The sequence below is a fragment of the Clarias gariepinus genome, chromosome 19 (assembly GCF_024256425.1).
Source record: "Clarias gariepinus isolate MV-2021 ecotype Netherlands chromosome 19, CGAR_prim_01v2, whole genome shotgun sequence".
Taxonomy (NCBI): Eukaryota; Metazoa; Chordata; class Actinopteri; order Siluriformes; family Clariidae; genus Clarias; species Clarias gariepinus.
Genome location: NC_071118.1, coordinates 7,820,721 through 7,833,852, shown reverse-complemented (window position 1 = coordinate 7,833,852; position 13,132 = coordinate 7,820,721). Strand labels below are relative to the sequence as shown.

Genomic DNA, 13,132 nt, shown 5'->3' with positions numbered 1-13,132 from the left:
ACTAAAATGTCCAATTAAATTTGGTCTGTCTAGTAGCAGAGGAGGCGTTTTATTATTTATTTTTTTAATTATTAACTTCCCTGTTTTCATCAAGTAAATATGTGTGGATTGGTGGCTGCTGTGGCCTGCATTGCCAGAGGGAGAGCATTTAAATGCTGATTTCAAGACTGAGGAAAGTTAGTCAATTGATGAAATCAATTGAATCAATTTCCAAAAGGATTTTGTCTGTGGAAATTTTTCACCATGGGCCAATCCTTACTACAAACACAAAGAGTCTATTGTTGCAATTGCTCTTTTTTTATAATTAGGCGTCACGAACAGAAAAACGTTCTGTTCAAATCCTCATTTGCTTCAGGTAAAATGTTGAACTTGTTTCCTGATATAGCTGGCGAAACAAAATGTTGCCTTGATCTTATCAAGCTAATTACAGCATCTTTGTTTAATTGTATTAGCTGAACTACATCATTTCCTTCACACCTTTAAGTAGATATGAAGGCTATGGATTATATAGATTATTATTATTATTTTTTACAAAATTCTTTGTATTCTTTTTTTTGGAGGGGGGGGGGGGATTCTCTTGTTTTAATCTAAGAAGTTGTTGTAAATGGGGGGACTGCACCTTGAAAGCCAGAGGAACAAGTTTTGCATAATTTATCTTTTTTTTCCCCTTGCTGTCAAACCAGTATTTTTCCCTTTTCTTTTAGAGTTTGTTGTTCAACGGACCCTTTGGCTATCCCCTTCACATACCCCCACACCCGTTCCAACATGGATCAGTAACTAAAATAACAAATACCAGCAGTCTGTCACCAACAGTGACATTAAACCTTAATTCATTTTTATTTGCATTTTTTTGTGTATGTTATTATTAGTATTATATCTCACATTGTTGCAATATGTTATATTTCAAAACAATCTCTATGGTGATGTTGCATTTAAGGTTGTTGAATTGTTTTATACAAAATAGGCATACACAAAAAAATGCCAGTTTGATTTTGGTTTATTTCTGTACAGATACATGTACACACACAAACATATGTTACAGTAAGAAAAAATATTTAAAAACAACAACAACAGCAACACAAATACAGTAAAGTCAGTGCAGTGAATGATGTACTACAACATACTGGTTCAGTTCAGACATCGGACTTCATATACAACAACATTAAGCCTCATCAGCACATTTAAAATACTTAGCTGTAGCCTGAAATGAGACGCTATCAGCAGTTGGGGATGAGAGCAGTGTGTGTGAACATTCACAAAGTGAGGTGATTTAGGCAGGGCGAGTGGGATACTGAGTGTCTGCTTGACCTCCGGCAACACTGTAGAAATTTAGGTGGAAAACACACTTTGGTTCCTCTACACGTCTGTGCCTTGCCGTGGATACACCATAGTATTAGAGTCCAGACCTGAGTACGGATTGTTATTGAACTGACTAAGGATTGAGTCACTGTAGCTGGCTGTATAGTGAGAGGGTGAGGAAGAGATGCTCGATTGAGACGGTGGAGGAATCTGCGTCTCCCACTGCGATACTGTAGCATTCGACGAGTAAGAGCCAAAACCACCGTTCGGAGAGACGCTCTGAGTGTCCATAGACACACCCAGTGGCAAAGAGTGGATCAGTGCACCCTCTCGCATGCTACTTGAACCTGAGACCATTTCATTCATCTGAGACAAGAAGCCATTAAGGCAGGGTGCTGCGCCTGCTGAAACAGGAGAAGGTTCTTTCTCAGATTCGTGAAGCGTATTGTTCTGGTCTTTTGGGCTGGATGCAGTAGAGTCTGTTTCTGTGTAGCCTTTTCCCTCTTCTTCAGGCAAGGAATCTGATTTTCTCTTTCTCTTGCGACGGAAGTTACCATTATCAAACATTTTCTCACAGTTCGGGTCGAGCGTCCAGTAGTTGCCCTTTCCTGCAAACAAATATTACAAATGACCAAAAACATTACTTCATATTACAGCAACACTTTGCTATGATTCTTTTGTTTAAATCAAATAGAATTAACGTGAAAAAAGACTGAGGAAGAAATTCTTACCTGGGTCATCATCATCCCTTGGCACCTTCATGAAGCAATCGTTAAGTGAAAGATTGTGACGAATGGAGTTCTGCCAGCCAGCCTTGCTCTTGTTGTAGAAAGGGAAGTTCTCCGCTACGTACTGATAGATTTGACTGAGCGTAAGCCTTCTGTTTGGGGCGCTGTTTATTGCCATGGCTATCAGAGCTGAGTAAGAATATGGCGGTCTGACAAGCTTCATCAAGTCTTCTTGAGAAGGCAAAGAGAACCAGCTAAAGGCCCCTTCTGTGCCTGGCATTGGTCCTGTCCTGAGATAGGGTCTCTGCATGCCGTAGGGCTGCGGCCCTCCTCCGATGTTGGACGCAGCATTCAGCCCAGGGTTACCGAACCACAAGTAAGGGTTGGTGGCCGGGGTGGCATATTCGCCCAAGTCACTGACAGACGGTAAGGTCTGCTGTGGGCTCGGCAGAGGCGGAGGACTGTAGAAATTTTCGTTGTACAAGCTGTACTCTTGGGATTCCTGGCCCATTGTGTGGAATTGGGGTGATAGGGTTTGTGGCACAAATGATGTCATGCTCACGCTAGTGCTGTCCGTTGCCTCCTGCTAAGTCGGTCAAGTGCACCATAAACTGCTACCTCTATCACCTGAAGTATTTATACCTCTTTGGCTACACCCTCTCTACTCTGATTGGCTAGTCATTTTTACACCTCATACCTAATTTGTTTTTGATGAAATTAGAGGCAGGGTGGAAAAACACCTATGGTAAGTGGAACTTAGAAGCATGTTCTTGGAAATTGCTTTGAATTAGGAATTTTGAATTGTTGCCACAGATGAAAATGGTTGGGTCACATGTTGTTTTACTTTACCTTATAAACAGATCACATTAAAATATGAACGCATTGAAAGATATTTAAAGGGATTTTCCTGAATTTTTGATTTACATTTTAAAACAAATGACTTGAATGTTAAGACTTATGATCAGTATTTTAAAAATTGGCAATTATTAATGCAGCTGAGTAAAGTTTAAGATTCAAGATATATTATATTAAAGGTATATTTTATATAAAGGTTAAAGATTTAATATATATGTATATATTATATACATATATATTAAATTAAAGTCATATACTAAAGTGGAAGTCACTTTAGTATTTTTTCTAAAACAAAACAACATACAAAAACCCTGTCTAAAGACTTTGAATTAATAATAATAATAATAATAATAATAATAAACTATTTAACTCTTTTTTGAGTTTTTGAGAATGAAAATTGTTTTTAAAAAAAAAAGTTTTTCCTTGTACAGTACAAACACGCGCAGGCGCGCGCTGGAACTCTCCGTACCTTTGTGAAACCGCACCCCCCCCCTCTTCCCCCCCCCCCCCTCCCCATCTTCCCCCCACCCACCCTCGCAGCCATCCCTCCCTGCGAAGTGCGCGCGCCAGTCACTTGCTCGTGGAAAAGCGCGTGGCATCTGCGCGCACCTGCAGCCCGGTGCACCAGTACGGACGGTGAATAAAAACAAGCAGAGCATTTATCGACTCAAACACGCGTCGTAATAATAATTTAGGATGCTTTTAAAATTGCTTCCTTTTAAAAATAGAATTTATTGAAAAAAAAAATTTAGATTTTAAAAATGATTTGCATGATAAATCCCCGTGCACACAGCGACTAATCAAAGCACACAGTGTCGCGGCGCAATCCGCATTAGGGCATTGGAATTTTATCCTAACACGTTTAACAAATCACTCGTAACTGAATCCCTTTGTGCAGCTCACGCGCCCAATCCCTGATGACAGTTTGATAGATTTTTCCCCCCTTTTTTTCTGCAGGTTGTTTTTTTAACTGTCGAGATATGAATTGAAATAAAACCGAACCCTTTTGCTTGCCAGAAATTTCATGCAAACTCAGTGCAAACAGAGTATTATTACGTGCATACGAATTATGTATACCATGATAAATTAGAGTTGCAGAGAATTTTATTTAAGCCCCCAAAAAATCTAACACATCCAAGCATTTCTGTTTTTTTTTCGACTATATATGCAAATACATAAATATTTAAAAAGATTAATCAGAAAATAATATGTTCATAAATTTATATCAATCCATGACTGACAATATGCACTTGGTTACTTGTTCTGGATTGTTTTGGTTATCCAGTCTCCAGTTCTATCTTAAAGTACATATCTCTATATACTTTTATTCATCAAGCTGTAAAGAACAGCACACACATTCCCATGACCACACTATATGGACAAAAGTATTTGGTCAAACCTGTTAATTATTGAATTTAGGTGTTTCACTTATGCCCCATATCCCCAGTGAAGGGCAATCTTAATGCTTCAGCATACCAAGACATGTTGGACAATGCTATGTTTCCAACTTTGTGGCAACAGTTTGGGGAGGCCCTTTTCTATGCCAACATGACTGTCCCCCATTGCACAAAGCGAGGACTATAAAGACATGGTTTGACAAGTTTGGTGTGGAAGAACTTGATTGCCCCGCACAGAACCTTGACCTCAACCCCATCGAGCACTTCTGGGATGACCTGGAACAGAGATTGCGAGCCAGGCCTTATCGTCCAACATCAGTGCCTAACCTCATAAATGTTCTACAGAATAAATAGGCACAGAAACACTCCAAAATCATGTGGCCTGTCAAAGCCTTCCAAGAAGAGTGGAAGCTGTTATAAATGCAAAAGGGGGACCAACTCCATATTGAAGTATATGTATTTGGATACAATGTCATTGCAGGTTTGGCCAGATACAGTACTTTTGTCCATATAGTGTAGATGTATATCCTGTGACAGCAAAAAAATAAAAAATAAATCATACAGAAACATACATCATCTCCCCTATCAAGTGTGATCTAACTGGCTGCTCTGTTATGTTGTCCTTTAGAGTCAAAATCCAGCAGGATGAAGCAGAGCACACTGGTTTTGTTGTCCTGTTCCACGGTTTTTAGCATCAATAAGCAGCAGTGGCATCTGTCTGTATTGGTTGATAATGTCACTGACAGTTGAAAAGACCTGTTAAAAATTTTTAAACACAATTCCGTTTGACGTTTATCTTTGATGTATGCAGTGTAAATAATAATAATAATAATAATGAAAAAAGTTGTTCTTAATGACTAACTCTACATAAAACAAGCGCATTAGTACCTCCGAAGATTTAAGGCCAGTACCAAGCAGGAAGCCTTCCCTTGTTTTGCGTATCTGAATGTTGAAGACTTTGTTCTGGTAAAGAACCATGAGTGTGTAAGGCTGGGTAGCCGATCCTTTCGAGCTATCCCGTACCAAGAATGCTCCGTCCTAATATAGGGTAGAAGAAAATATCAAGAGCTCACCAGGTTGTTTGGGTATACTTATAGGTTTATAGAAGAAGCGGGGTCAATATTAGAAAAAAACATCAATAACACCCTGAAAAAAAAAGACTCACCCTGTTTACGTGTCTCAGATTGCCTTCTGCCTGACCACGTGTAACCTGTCCCACATACCATGCACTGTCCATGCCCTACAGAATGGCAGAAAAATAAGTTCATTGGTATTTTCTTGGTTTACCTTATAAAATGCATATCAGTAAATACAGTATAATCAGCTATAACCTATATCTTCCATCCATCATTGGGTAGGAGCTACTGTAAAACTGGTAAACTAGTTATGAGTATTGGTCCTATGGTAGTGTGTGTGTGCTACTTGTACAAGTGGATTTCATGAAACTGAGTAACAGTTAAGCGATCGATAAAATCCAGTCAATTCCAGTGCTATAGTTAGAAGCCAACAAAAGAGTTAGACAATGATTAAACACATTTTATGGAAAAGGATGATCTATAATTTCTATCTATCTAAACGATTGGACTCCACCATAAGACAGAAGGGGATTACATATTTAGGTTTTCATGTAGGTTTTAACTTTAAATTATTACTCTTTACAATCATGGTGAGCATAAAAGCATTTTAGATTGCACAGTAGGTCAACCCTTGAGGGGAAATGGCTCCAACAGCAAAAGACCACATTTTGTCAGGCAAGAACAGGAATCTGAGGCTACAGTCAGCACAGACTCACTCAAACTAGATAAACCCAAAGCGGACGATTGGAAAAAGACCTGGTGATGTTTTTCCAACAACAGTTTATATTCCAAAATGAGACAATCGAGACAGAGTATTTAGGTACCCCTATGAGACACCACTGTCCTCATTTGAATATGTCACATTGTCCCCAAACTACATTGTGTGCTTATCCTTGAAAAATCCTTATATAAGGAATGTCGGCTATTACCCAATTTCTAAACTTATTCCCATTTGCAGGCATTGATACAATTCAATAGTTATTAGGTATAATACAAGGGATTGTATTAGAATACAATGTGAATATATTAGAACAAGTGTGTAACAGGAAGTAGGTGTGTCCCTTTCAGTTTGATCATAATACTTTTACTGGTTTTTTTTATTATAAAAATAGCTGACATGATGGTTAGAATAGTACATTAATTTTACATGCATTATTAAGGGCCTGAAATAAACTGCTGAAGCCTTGGAAGTTTGTATATTTCAACTCTGGTGAAAAGGCGCCACCTGCTGAATGCTTCATATAACAAGAGGTTTAAAACTCACCTGATCCAGTTCATTAGGCCTCATTGGTTGTTGTGGTGGGTTCCTTGAGCTCCCCCCTTTCGATCCTGTCAGTTAGTAAAATTGGCAGATTATTACTCAGTTAACTGGTTTATTTGGTAGAAGTCATGATTTGATGAATTTGATGGTACATACCATCGTGCAGTCTTGATGGAAGAGATGCAGTCAGATTAATACTGTAAAAAAAATCACTTGTTCAAAAATGTTTTTCAAACCATATTATATATTTTATACATAAGGAATAAACACAAGGTGTGCTGTAAAGGGGAAATAATGAACAGTGTCATGGTGTGATGCCTGAAGTTATTAATGAACAAAATTTTTTAACAACCACATGTTGCACTTTTCTAAGTTTATAATTAAGTTTTAAATGTGTGGAAAATTATACAAATAAAAAAATCATGTTCGCACTATGAAATAACATATATGGCATTAGGTAAGTAAGTAACAACAAGAACAGTCAGTTATCACCAATCGCCAGTTAACAGCACTTCAGATTAGAGCCATTAGAAAGACTTTACAGAGCGTAAGTAGCAAAGGCATCTCAATACCAACTGTTCAAAGGAGATTATTATTTATTTTGAATGCCTCCAACATATTAAAAATAATAAAAATCAGGAAAGACTATCGAATTGGAGGGCGTGTCCAAACATTTGACTGGTAGTCTACATTATGTATTTAATTGAATTAGTTGAAACTATTGAAACAGTTAGAACAAGTGCACTAATATAAATTCTTATTCTAGTTGGCACTAGAGATGCACCACCATGGTTTTAAAAAAAATTTATAAAGCAGCAAAATTTCATTAAAAAAATCATATTCAGTTTTATTTATGATGAACAGTGATGGGATTGTATGGGTCACTATAATGAGTGTAAGGGATTTACATGTATATGTTTTACACTGATAAAATTTTTTAGCATTTTTGGAGCGCGTTCCATCCAGCTACACAAGCCGTGCAATGTTTGTGAATGATGGTTTGCTGCAGTGACATATGACTTCATGCAAGTGGTCATTGCTGTAAGGGGAAGTTATATGTTATATGTTAATGACCCCAACCTTCTTGCAACATACAAACACTCATACACTATGGGCAATTTGGAAAGACCAATCAGCCTACAGGGCGTGTCTTTGGGATGAGAACTGAATTACCGGGAGGAAGCCCAACAACCACAGGCAGAACATGCCAATTCAAAAAAGATTTGAACTCTGAACCCTGGAGTTTCAATGTGACAGTGGTAAAAAAAAAAAGAAAGAAAAAGAACTACCTTTAGAGTGAAGTAAGGTGTAATTCGTAGGAAGAACCAGTTCCACCTTAGCTTTAATTAGTACCATGGTTGTTATAAAATGTACCTTAAGAACTACTTTTTAAGTATTATTTAATTAAACATTACTTTGTTGAACTTGTTGCATTAGCTTTGATACGAAGGTAATTGTTCCAAAGGAGAAATTTACTTGTCAGGTAGACCTCCAAGTCCGTGTGGTCTCGGCGATGGATTCCTAGCATGTTTGGAGTGAGGAAAGGTGAAGCTGGACCTGGCACCTGTGAGGACAAACAGGAAAGAGTGCATGCTATTGTCAAATAGTACATGAAATGTATCAATTTATATTATTATTATTATTATTATTATTATTATTATTATTAATAATAATATTATTAATAATAATTCTAAATAATATTAAATAATTATAATAATTAATAATAACAATAACAATAATAATAATAATAATAATAAATAATATTTTATTATTAATAAGAATATATAATTATAAAATTATATGTGCAATGTAAGTAATTTTTAAAAGACACACTTACCGTCATCTAAGCTCTGTTAAATAAAAATAATAAAAAAGATATTGTAAAAGATTAGTATAAATACCACTAGATACGAATAAGACATAACACACAAGGTTATCACAATGCCTGGGATGAATAAAACTAGGATGGTATGTTAAGTTTTACAGAGATCGAGACCGTAAAAACACCAGGCTGGTGTTAAACTTTAAACTGATTAATGAATTACATATAAGATACCTACTCTCCAAATAAATGGCTGAATAAAATATTAAATGACATACAGTTGCAAAAATGGTTTAATAAGCTTATGACACATTTGAAATACAATATTATCTAATAGCAGCGTTTCTAATGCACTGTTTTGTGGAAATGTTGGCATGGATTTTGAATTGAAAGAAAAGAAAATACCTCATTTCTGGGATCAGGTGAATGTCTGTCAAAAGACAAGTCAGATATTGGGAAAAAAAATTAAGCTCTTCTGATTTCTATATGGTTTATCTCAGTGATCCTCGACTCCGGTCTTGGAGGACCCCTTAACCCTGTTTTCTCAGCTCACAGCACACCTCATTTAACTAAGCAGCTATTAAATTAAGCAGCCTCTTATGATTGAAGTAGGTGTGGTAGAGCAGGGAAGACACTGAAATGTGCAGGCCAAAGGGATCATCCAGGAAGAAGGTTGAAGACCACTGGTTGAAATTGTGTAAGTTAAAGACTTTGGAAGACTTACATCGTGTACTTTAACTCTAGATATTTTTTACAAAGGGAAATTTACTACACTACTGTATATGGCAAAAGTATGCTGACAACTGACCATGACACCCTCATGAGCTTGTTAAAAATAAATATACCCATACAACCGCTAGAGCCTTATTGAGGTTGGGCGCTGATGTTGGGAAAGGAGAAACGGTGTGCAGTCAGCATTCTCCACTTAAGTTCTTCAATTTCAACCCTGGCACACCAAATCTTCATGGAGCTTCTTTTAGGTACATATGCATTGTCACCATGGAACAGGTTTGGACCTCTTAGTTCCATGAAAATTGTGAAACGACAGCATACATAGACATTCTATACAATTGTGTGCTTCCAACTTTGTTGTAACAGCTCACATTTTGGGGTCAGGGTCAGGGTCAGGCGTCCACATATATTTAACCATATATTGTAGGTTTAGTTGCTTCCAGAGTGCTTTGGCAAACAAAGCCCATACATCAGTAAGAAACCCAACGTGTGTGAGATTAACATACTTGTTGTAAGATTGACCAGGAGTCACAGAGGAGGCACTTCTCCGCACCCCTCCAGCCCCTCCAGCTGGTAAAGGAGGTTTGATCATTGGAGGTTCCAAAGCATTCCTGTTTAAATGGCAGAATGGCAGTGACAAACCTTTAACATTAAAAGGTGTAACAGCCAATTTCTTTTCATTGCACTCCCTATTACTGAAAGCACAGGTCTTTGCTCGGCTAATGAGTTGAGGTTGTGTTCTGTCAGTCTTGTTATAAATACGACTCTATATATACTGATCAGCACTGAATACGCAAAACCAAGCAGACAATGGTTGTACGTGTGGTAAGTAGACAGAACTTCAGAATAGAGCTCAAATTGTCACGTTTTCTCTCCAATTTAGTCCCCCACCATGACAGCTTTCCCCTTTCATATAACAGTAACCAACTATGTGCTTCCTCCAAGTCACGTGTAGTCAACCAACACATTTTTTTTTTCTTTGAACTGCTGCTTGTGCAGCTCACAGGGCAGGGCAATACACTCAGAGCAAAGCACTATCCAACGTTTCATCTGAGCTCAGAGATGCTTATAATGGCTTGCCTTCCAATGATTGACAGGAGAGAAAGAATTTGCCATTGATCCCCCTGAGAATGGCAAGATACATTGCCTCCAATTGCTTTTTGATACTTGGTGAGCACACACACATACACGCACATTGAAACTAAGAGGCATTTAGAATAGACAATTCAACTTTCAGTGTTTTTTGGAAAAGGAAACTGGTAAACCATGACAAAACCCACAAACAAGAACACAAAAAGCACCAGCGTCACCACCGGCCTAGAAATACAATTCATCCTTTAAAACTATGTACTGCAAATGCACTTGCAGAAAGGGACTGTCATGAGATGTATAAATGCTGTGATGAAAGTGGTTAATTAACAGAAAGCCCAAACATGGCTGCAAACTGTGGTTTCGAATGAGTCACTGCTGCAGCAAGATTGTTTAGTTGCAAACACACTGCTCATGTGTCGGCTTTGCAATCAATCCTTAGACTTTGCAACAGCAACATATTTGCCGACTGATAAAACACTTATCAAATAATGATCAGTTCAAACATTTTAATTTCTGACCTTATCTATTGTTAAATCAGCTTTTCTCATTTAGCAGCACATCCAGGTTTATTACATACAACACAAGCACTGTTTTAAAAAAAAAACTCTGTGCCATTTTATATAATGCAATAATGCTTTGTTGCCAAAATTAGCAGCACACACCTAAAGCAATCTCACTTATGGTCAAATGTGTGTCACCAGAAGTGGCTTATGTTTTATTCTGAGATTGAATTATATTTCAAACAGCCAGATAGTAAGTACTAACAGGAACAGTAAAGATTACTGTAGGTCATAAAAGTTCATTAAAAAAACACGATAAAGAGTAAAATGTCTTGGATTTAACACCATAAAAGAATTTGACAGTACCTCATCGGCGGTTTGACATTCTTCATTGGACACCGTTAATTGAAAGAAAAGAAAAGAGATAACATGAAAAATAAAAGTGAGAATAATATCAAAGTTATACGAAGAAAAGCAGGAATTGCGCAACTTTCCCTTAAATGTCAGCACAACCGTTTGGTAGAGCTTTTTTATTTTTCATTTATTTTATCAAAACGTATTAAAAAGTGTTAAGCCATCCTAACAACTACAGTAAATCAGTATGTTATGACTTTTCTGTTATTAAAAAAAAACAAACAAAAAACCAACAACATATAACCAACTGTGTTTAGAATAAAATCCGTTTCCCTTACCCTCTCATTTGAGGTACCTGTGAACACAGAAGTTAGATAGTTGTCAATCTCCACTGTTAAACACAAAACCTCTAAATAAAAGTTTTGTTAAGTGATAATGAGGCTGATATGATCTCTAGCCATTTTTGTAGCCTCAGGCCAAAATATAGTTTTAAGTTCTGCTTTTCTTTGTGTCCAAACAGTGAAACTTGGAAAATGTTTTCTGTCAGTATCACCATTACTTAACATAATGTTATCATCTACTCCCCTTAGACTATGTGCTCTTCTGTTGCTGTCATGTCATTCGTCTTTAAACCATTTTGGCTTGAGTGAGATGTTTATACAGGATGTTTCAATACAGGAAAATGGTGTTTAGAGTTAAAATGTATGATATTGTGAGATGGTTACAGGCTATATCCATATAAAAAGTACAAGACACAAAATATACTAAACATTACCAGAGTTACTAAATATACCATTAAGCTAAAGGGACTTTTCAGTCCAAAAAAACCACTTTATCCTGGTAAGGAATTCAAAGTGGATCCAAAACATATCCTGGAAACATAGATTGCACGTCAGGTATCATATTGGTATTAGACAAAACCCAGATTGGGAGAATATATAACATTTCATAAACTGTGCTCAGGATTAAGCCAAGGACCCTGGAGCTGTAAGGACTTTTATCCACTACAACACCATGCCACCCTGTGTTTCTTTCAGCAAAAATTACCACGACAAAATAAACACACCGGGTTCCAAGAAAGAAAAAAAATAATTCTGACATGACATGATAAGAAATTATATCAGGTTAGTTATCTTCAAAGTTGCTCTTTATAATAAAATTACCTTTGTTATTCGCTCCTCTTTCCAGTGTCCCTGGTTTTTTACTGCGATCAGGAGCTATAAAAAAAATAAAAATAAAAACAAGAAAGTATAAATAAACGAAAAACTACTGTATAAGAACCTCCGACAAACAAACAGGATAACACAATGTTTTCTTACGTGGAGGCCTCGGATTTCGTTGAGGGGACTGTTCTTTCCTTGAGAATGCTCCACCAATCTGCAAATGAAAGATTATTAATATTATTCATAGCCTCTTTAATTTGCTTATCCTGGTTACAGGGCTACGGCGGCCTGGAGTCTATCCCAGGAGACCTAGAGCACGAGGTCGGGTACAATTAGTTTAGTCTGCATGTCTTTGGACTGTGGGAGAAAACCAGAGTACCAGGAGGAAACCCACTAAGCGTGGGAGAACTTGCAAACTCTGCACACTCAGACCCGAGGCTGGAATCAAAGCCTTGAACCTGGTGATGCAAGGCCTTAGTGCTAACCACTATGCCACAGTACCACTATTTATTGCAATAATAATAATAATAATAGTAATAATAATAATAATAATAGTAATAATAATAATAATACATACATTTGGACGGTGCATAGCAGGAAGGGGAGGACCAGCTCCAGGCCCAGGCCGTGCTGGTGGCACTGGTGGCTGGCTTTTGACTGAAGACCGGTCTAAATGCAAAAACATATGAATAAAACATAATGAAGTTTGCTTTTATAGGACAATAATCAACAATGCAAATTGAAGTATTTTCAAATGACCAGAGTTTTTCCTCATTTCTCGTACCAAACTGCCAATGCTACCCGCTTTTCATGAACTAAAGAATAGTATTTATCCATTTCCAGTACAGCTGAT

At 37.2% G+C, this 13,132-nt stretch overlaps 2 protein-coding genes across 3 annotated transcripts in view; both read right to left on the bottom strand.

The window, feature by feature from the left end:
* Positions 1 to 865: 865 nt before the first annotated feature.
* On the bottom strand, positions 866 to 3,365 carry foxi3a (forkhead box I3a). The gene is made up of 2 exons (XM_053477900.1): positions 2,031 to 3,365; positions 866 to 1,907 (listed from the first exon to the last, which is right to left on the bottom strand). The coding sequence occupies exons 1-2, from the start codon at positions 2,581 to 2,583 to the stop codon at positions 1,357 to 1,359; spliced, it is 1,104 nt and encodes a 367-aa protein (XP_053333875.1). The 5' UTR covers positions 2,584 to 3,365; the 3' UTR covers positions 866 to 1,356.
* Positions 3,366 to 3,968: 603 nt separating this feature from the next.
* The window catches only part of lcp2a (lymphocyte cytosolic protein 2a), a 186,053-nt gene continuing 176,889 nt past the window's right edge, over positions 3,969 to 13,132 (bottom strand). The window contains exons 8-21 of one of the 2 annotated variants that reach the window (XM_053478159.1): positions 12,857 to 12,948; positions 12,436 to 12,493; positions 12,280 to 12,333; positions 11,455 to 11,471; positions 11,129 to 11,148; positions 9,677 to 9,781; positions 8,844 to 8,868; positions 8,454 to 8,466; positions 8,093 to 8,180; positions 6,773 to 6,813; positions 6,620 to 6,684; positions 5,445 to 5,519; positions 5,168 to 5,317; positions 3,969 to 5,035 (exon numbers count right to left, since the gene is read on the bottom strand). In XM_053478159.1, the coding sequence (XP_053334134.1) occupies positions 4,910 to 5,035; positions 5,168 to 5,317; positions 5,445 to 5,519; positions 6,620 to 6,684; positions 6,773 to 6,813; positions 8,093 to 8,180; positions 8,454 to 8,466; positions 8,844 to 8,868; positions 9,677 to 9,781; positions 11,129 to 11,148; positions 11,455 to 11,471; positions 12,280 to 12,333; positions 12,436 to 12,493; positions 12,857 to 12,948 (929 nt within the window). In that variant the 3' untranslated portion in view covers positions 3,969 to 4,909. The remainder of the gene's footprint in view (positions 5,036 to 5,167; positions 5,318 to 5,444; positions 5,520 to 6,619; positions 6,685 to 6,772; positions 6,814 to 8,092; positions 8,181 to 8,453; positions 8,467 to 8,843; positions 8,869 to 9,676; positions 9,782 to 11,128; positions 11,149 to 11,454; positions 11,472 to 12,279; positions 12,334 to 12,435; positions 12,494 to 12,856; positions 12,949 to 13,132) is intronic. The other variant, XM_053478160.1, reaches the window with a different exon arrangement.

Excerpts from the sequence above, each read along its gene's own strand:
- foxi3a (XM_053477900.1), bottom strand. The coding sequence starts at position 2,583 with ATGACATCATTTGTGCCACAAACCCTATCACCCCAATTCCACACAATG. Across the intron at positions 1,908-2,030 it reads AAGGGATGATGATGACCCAG|GAAAGGGCAACTACTGGACG; the intron begins GTAAGAATTTCT and ends ATTTGTTTGCAG.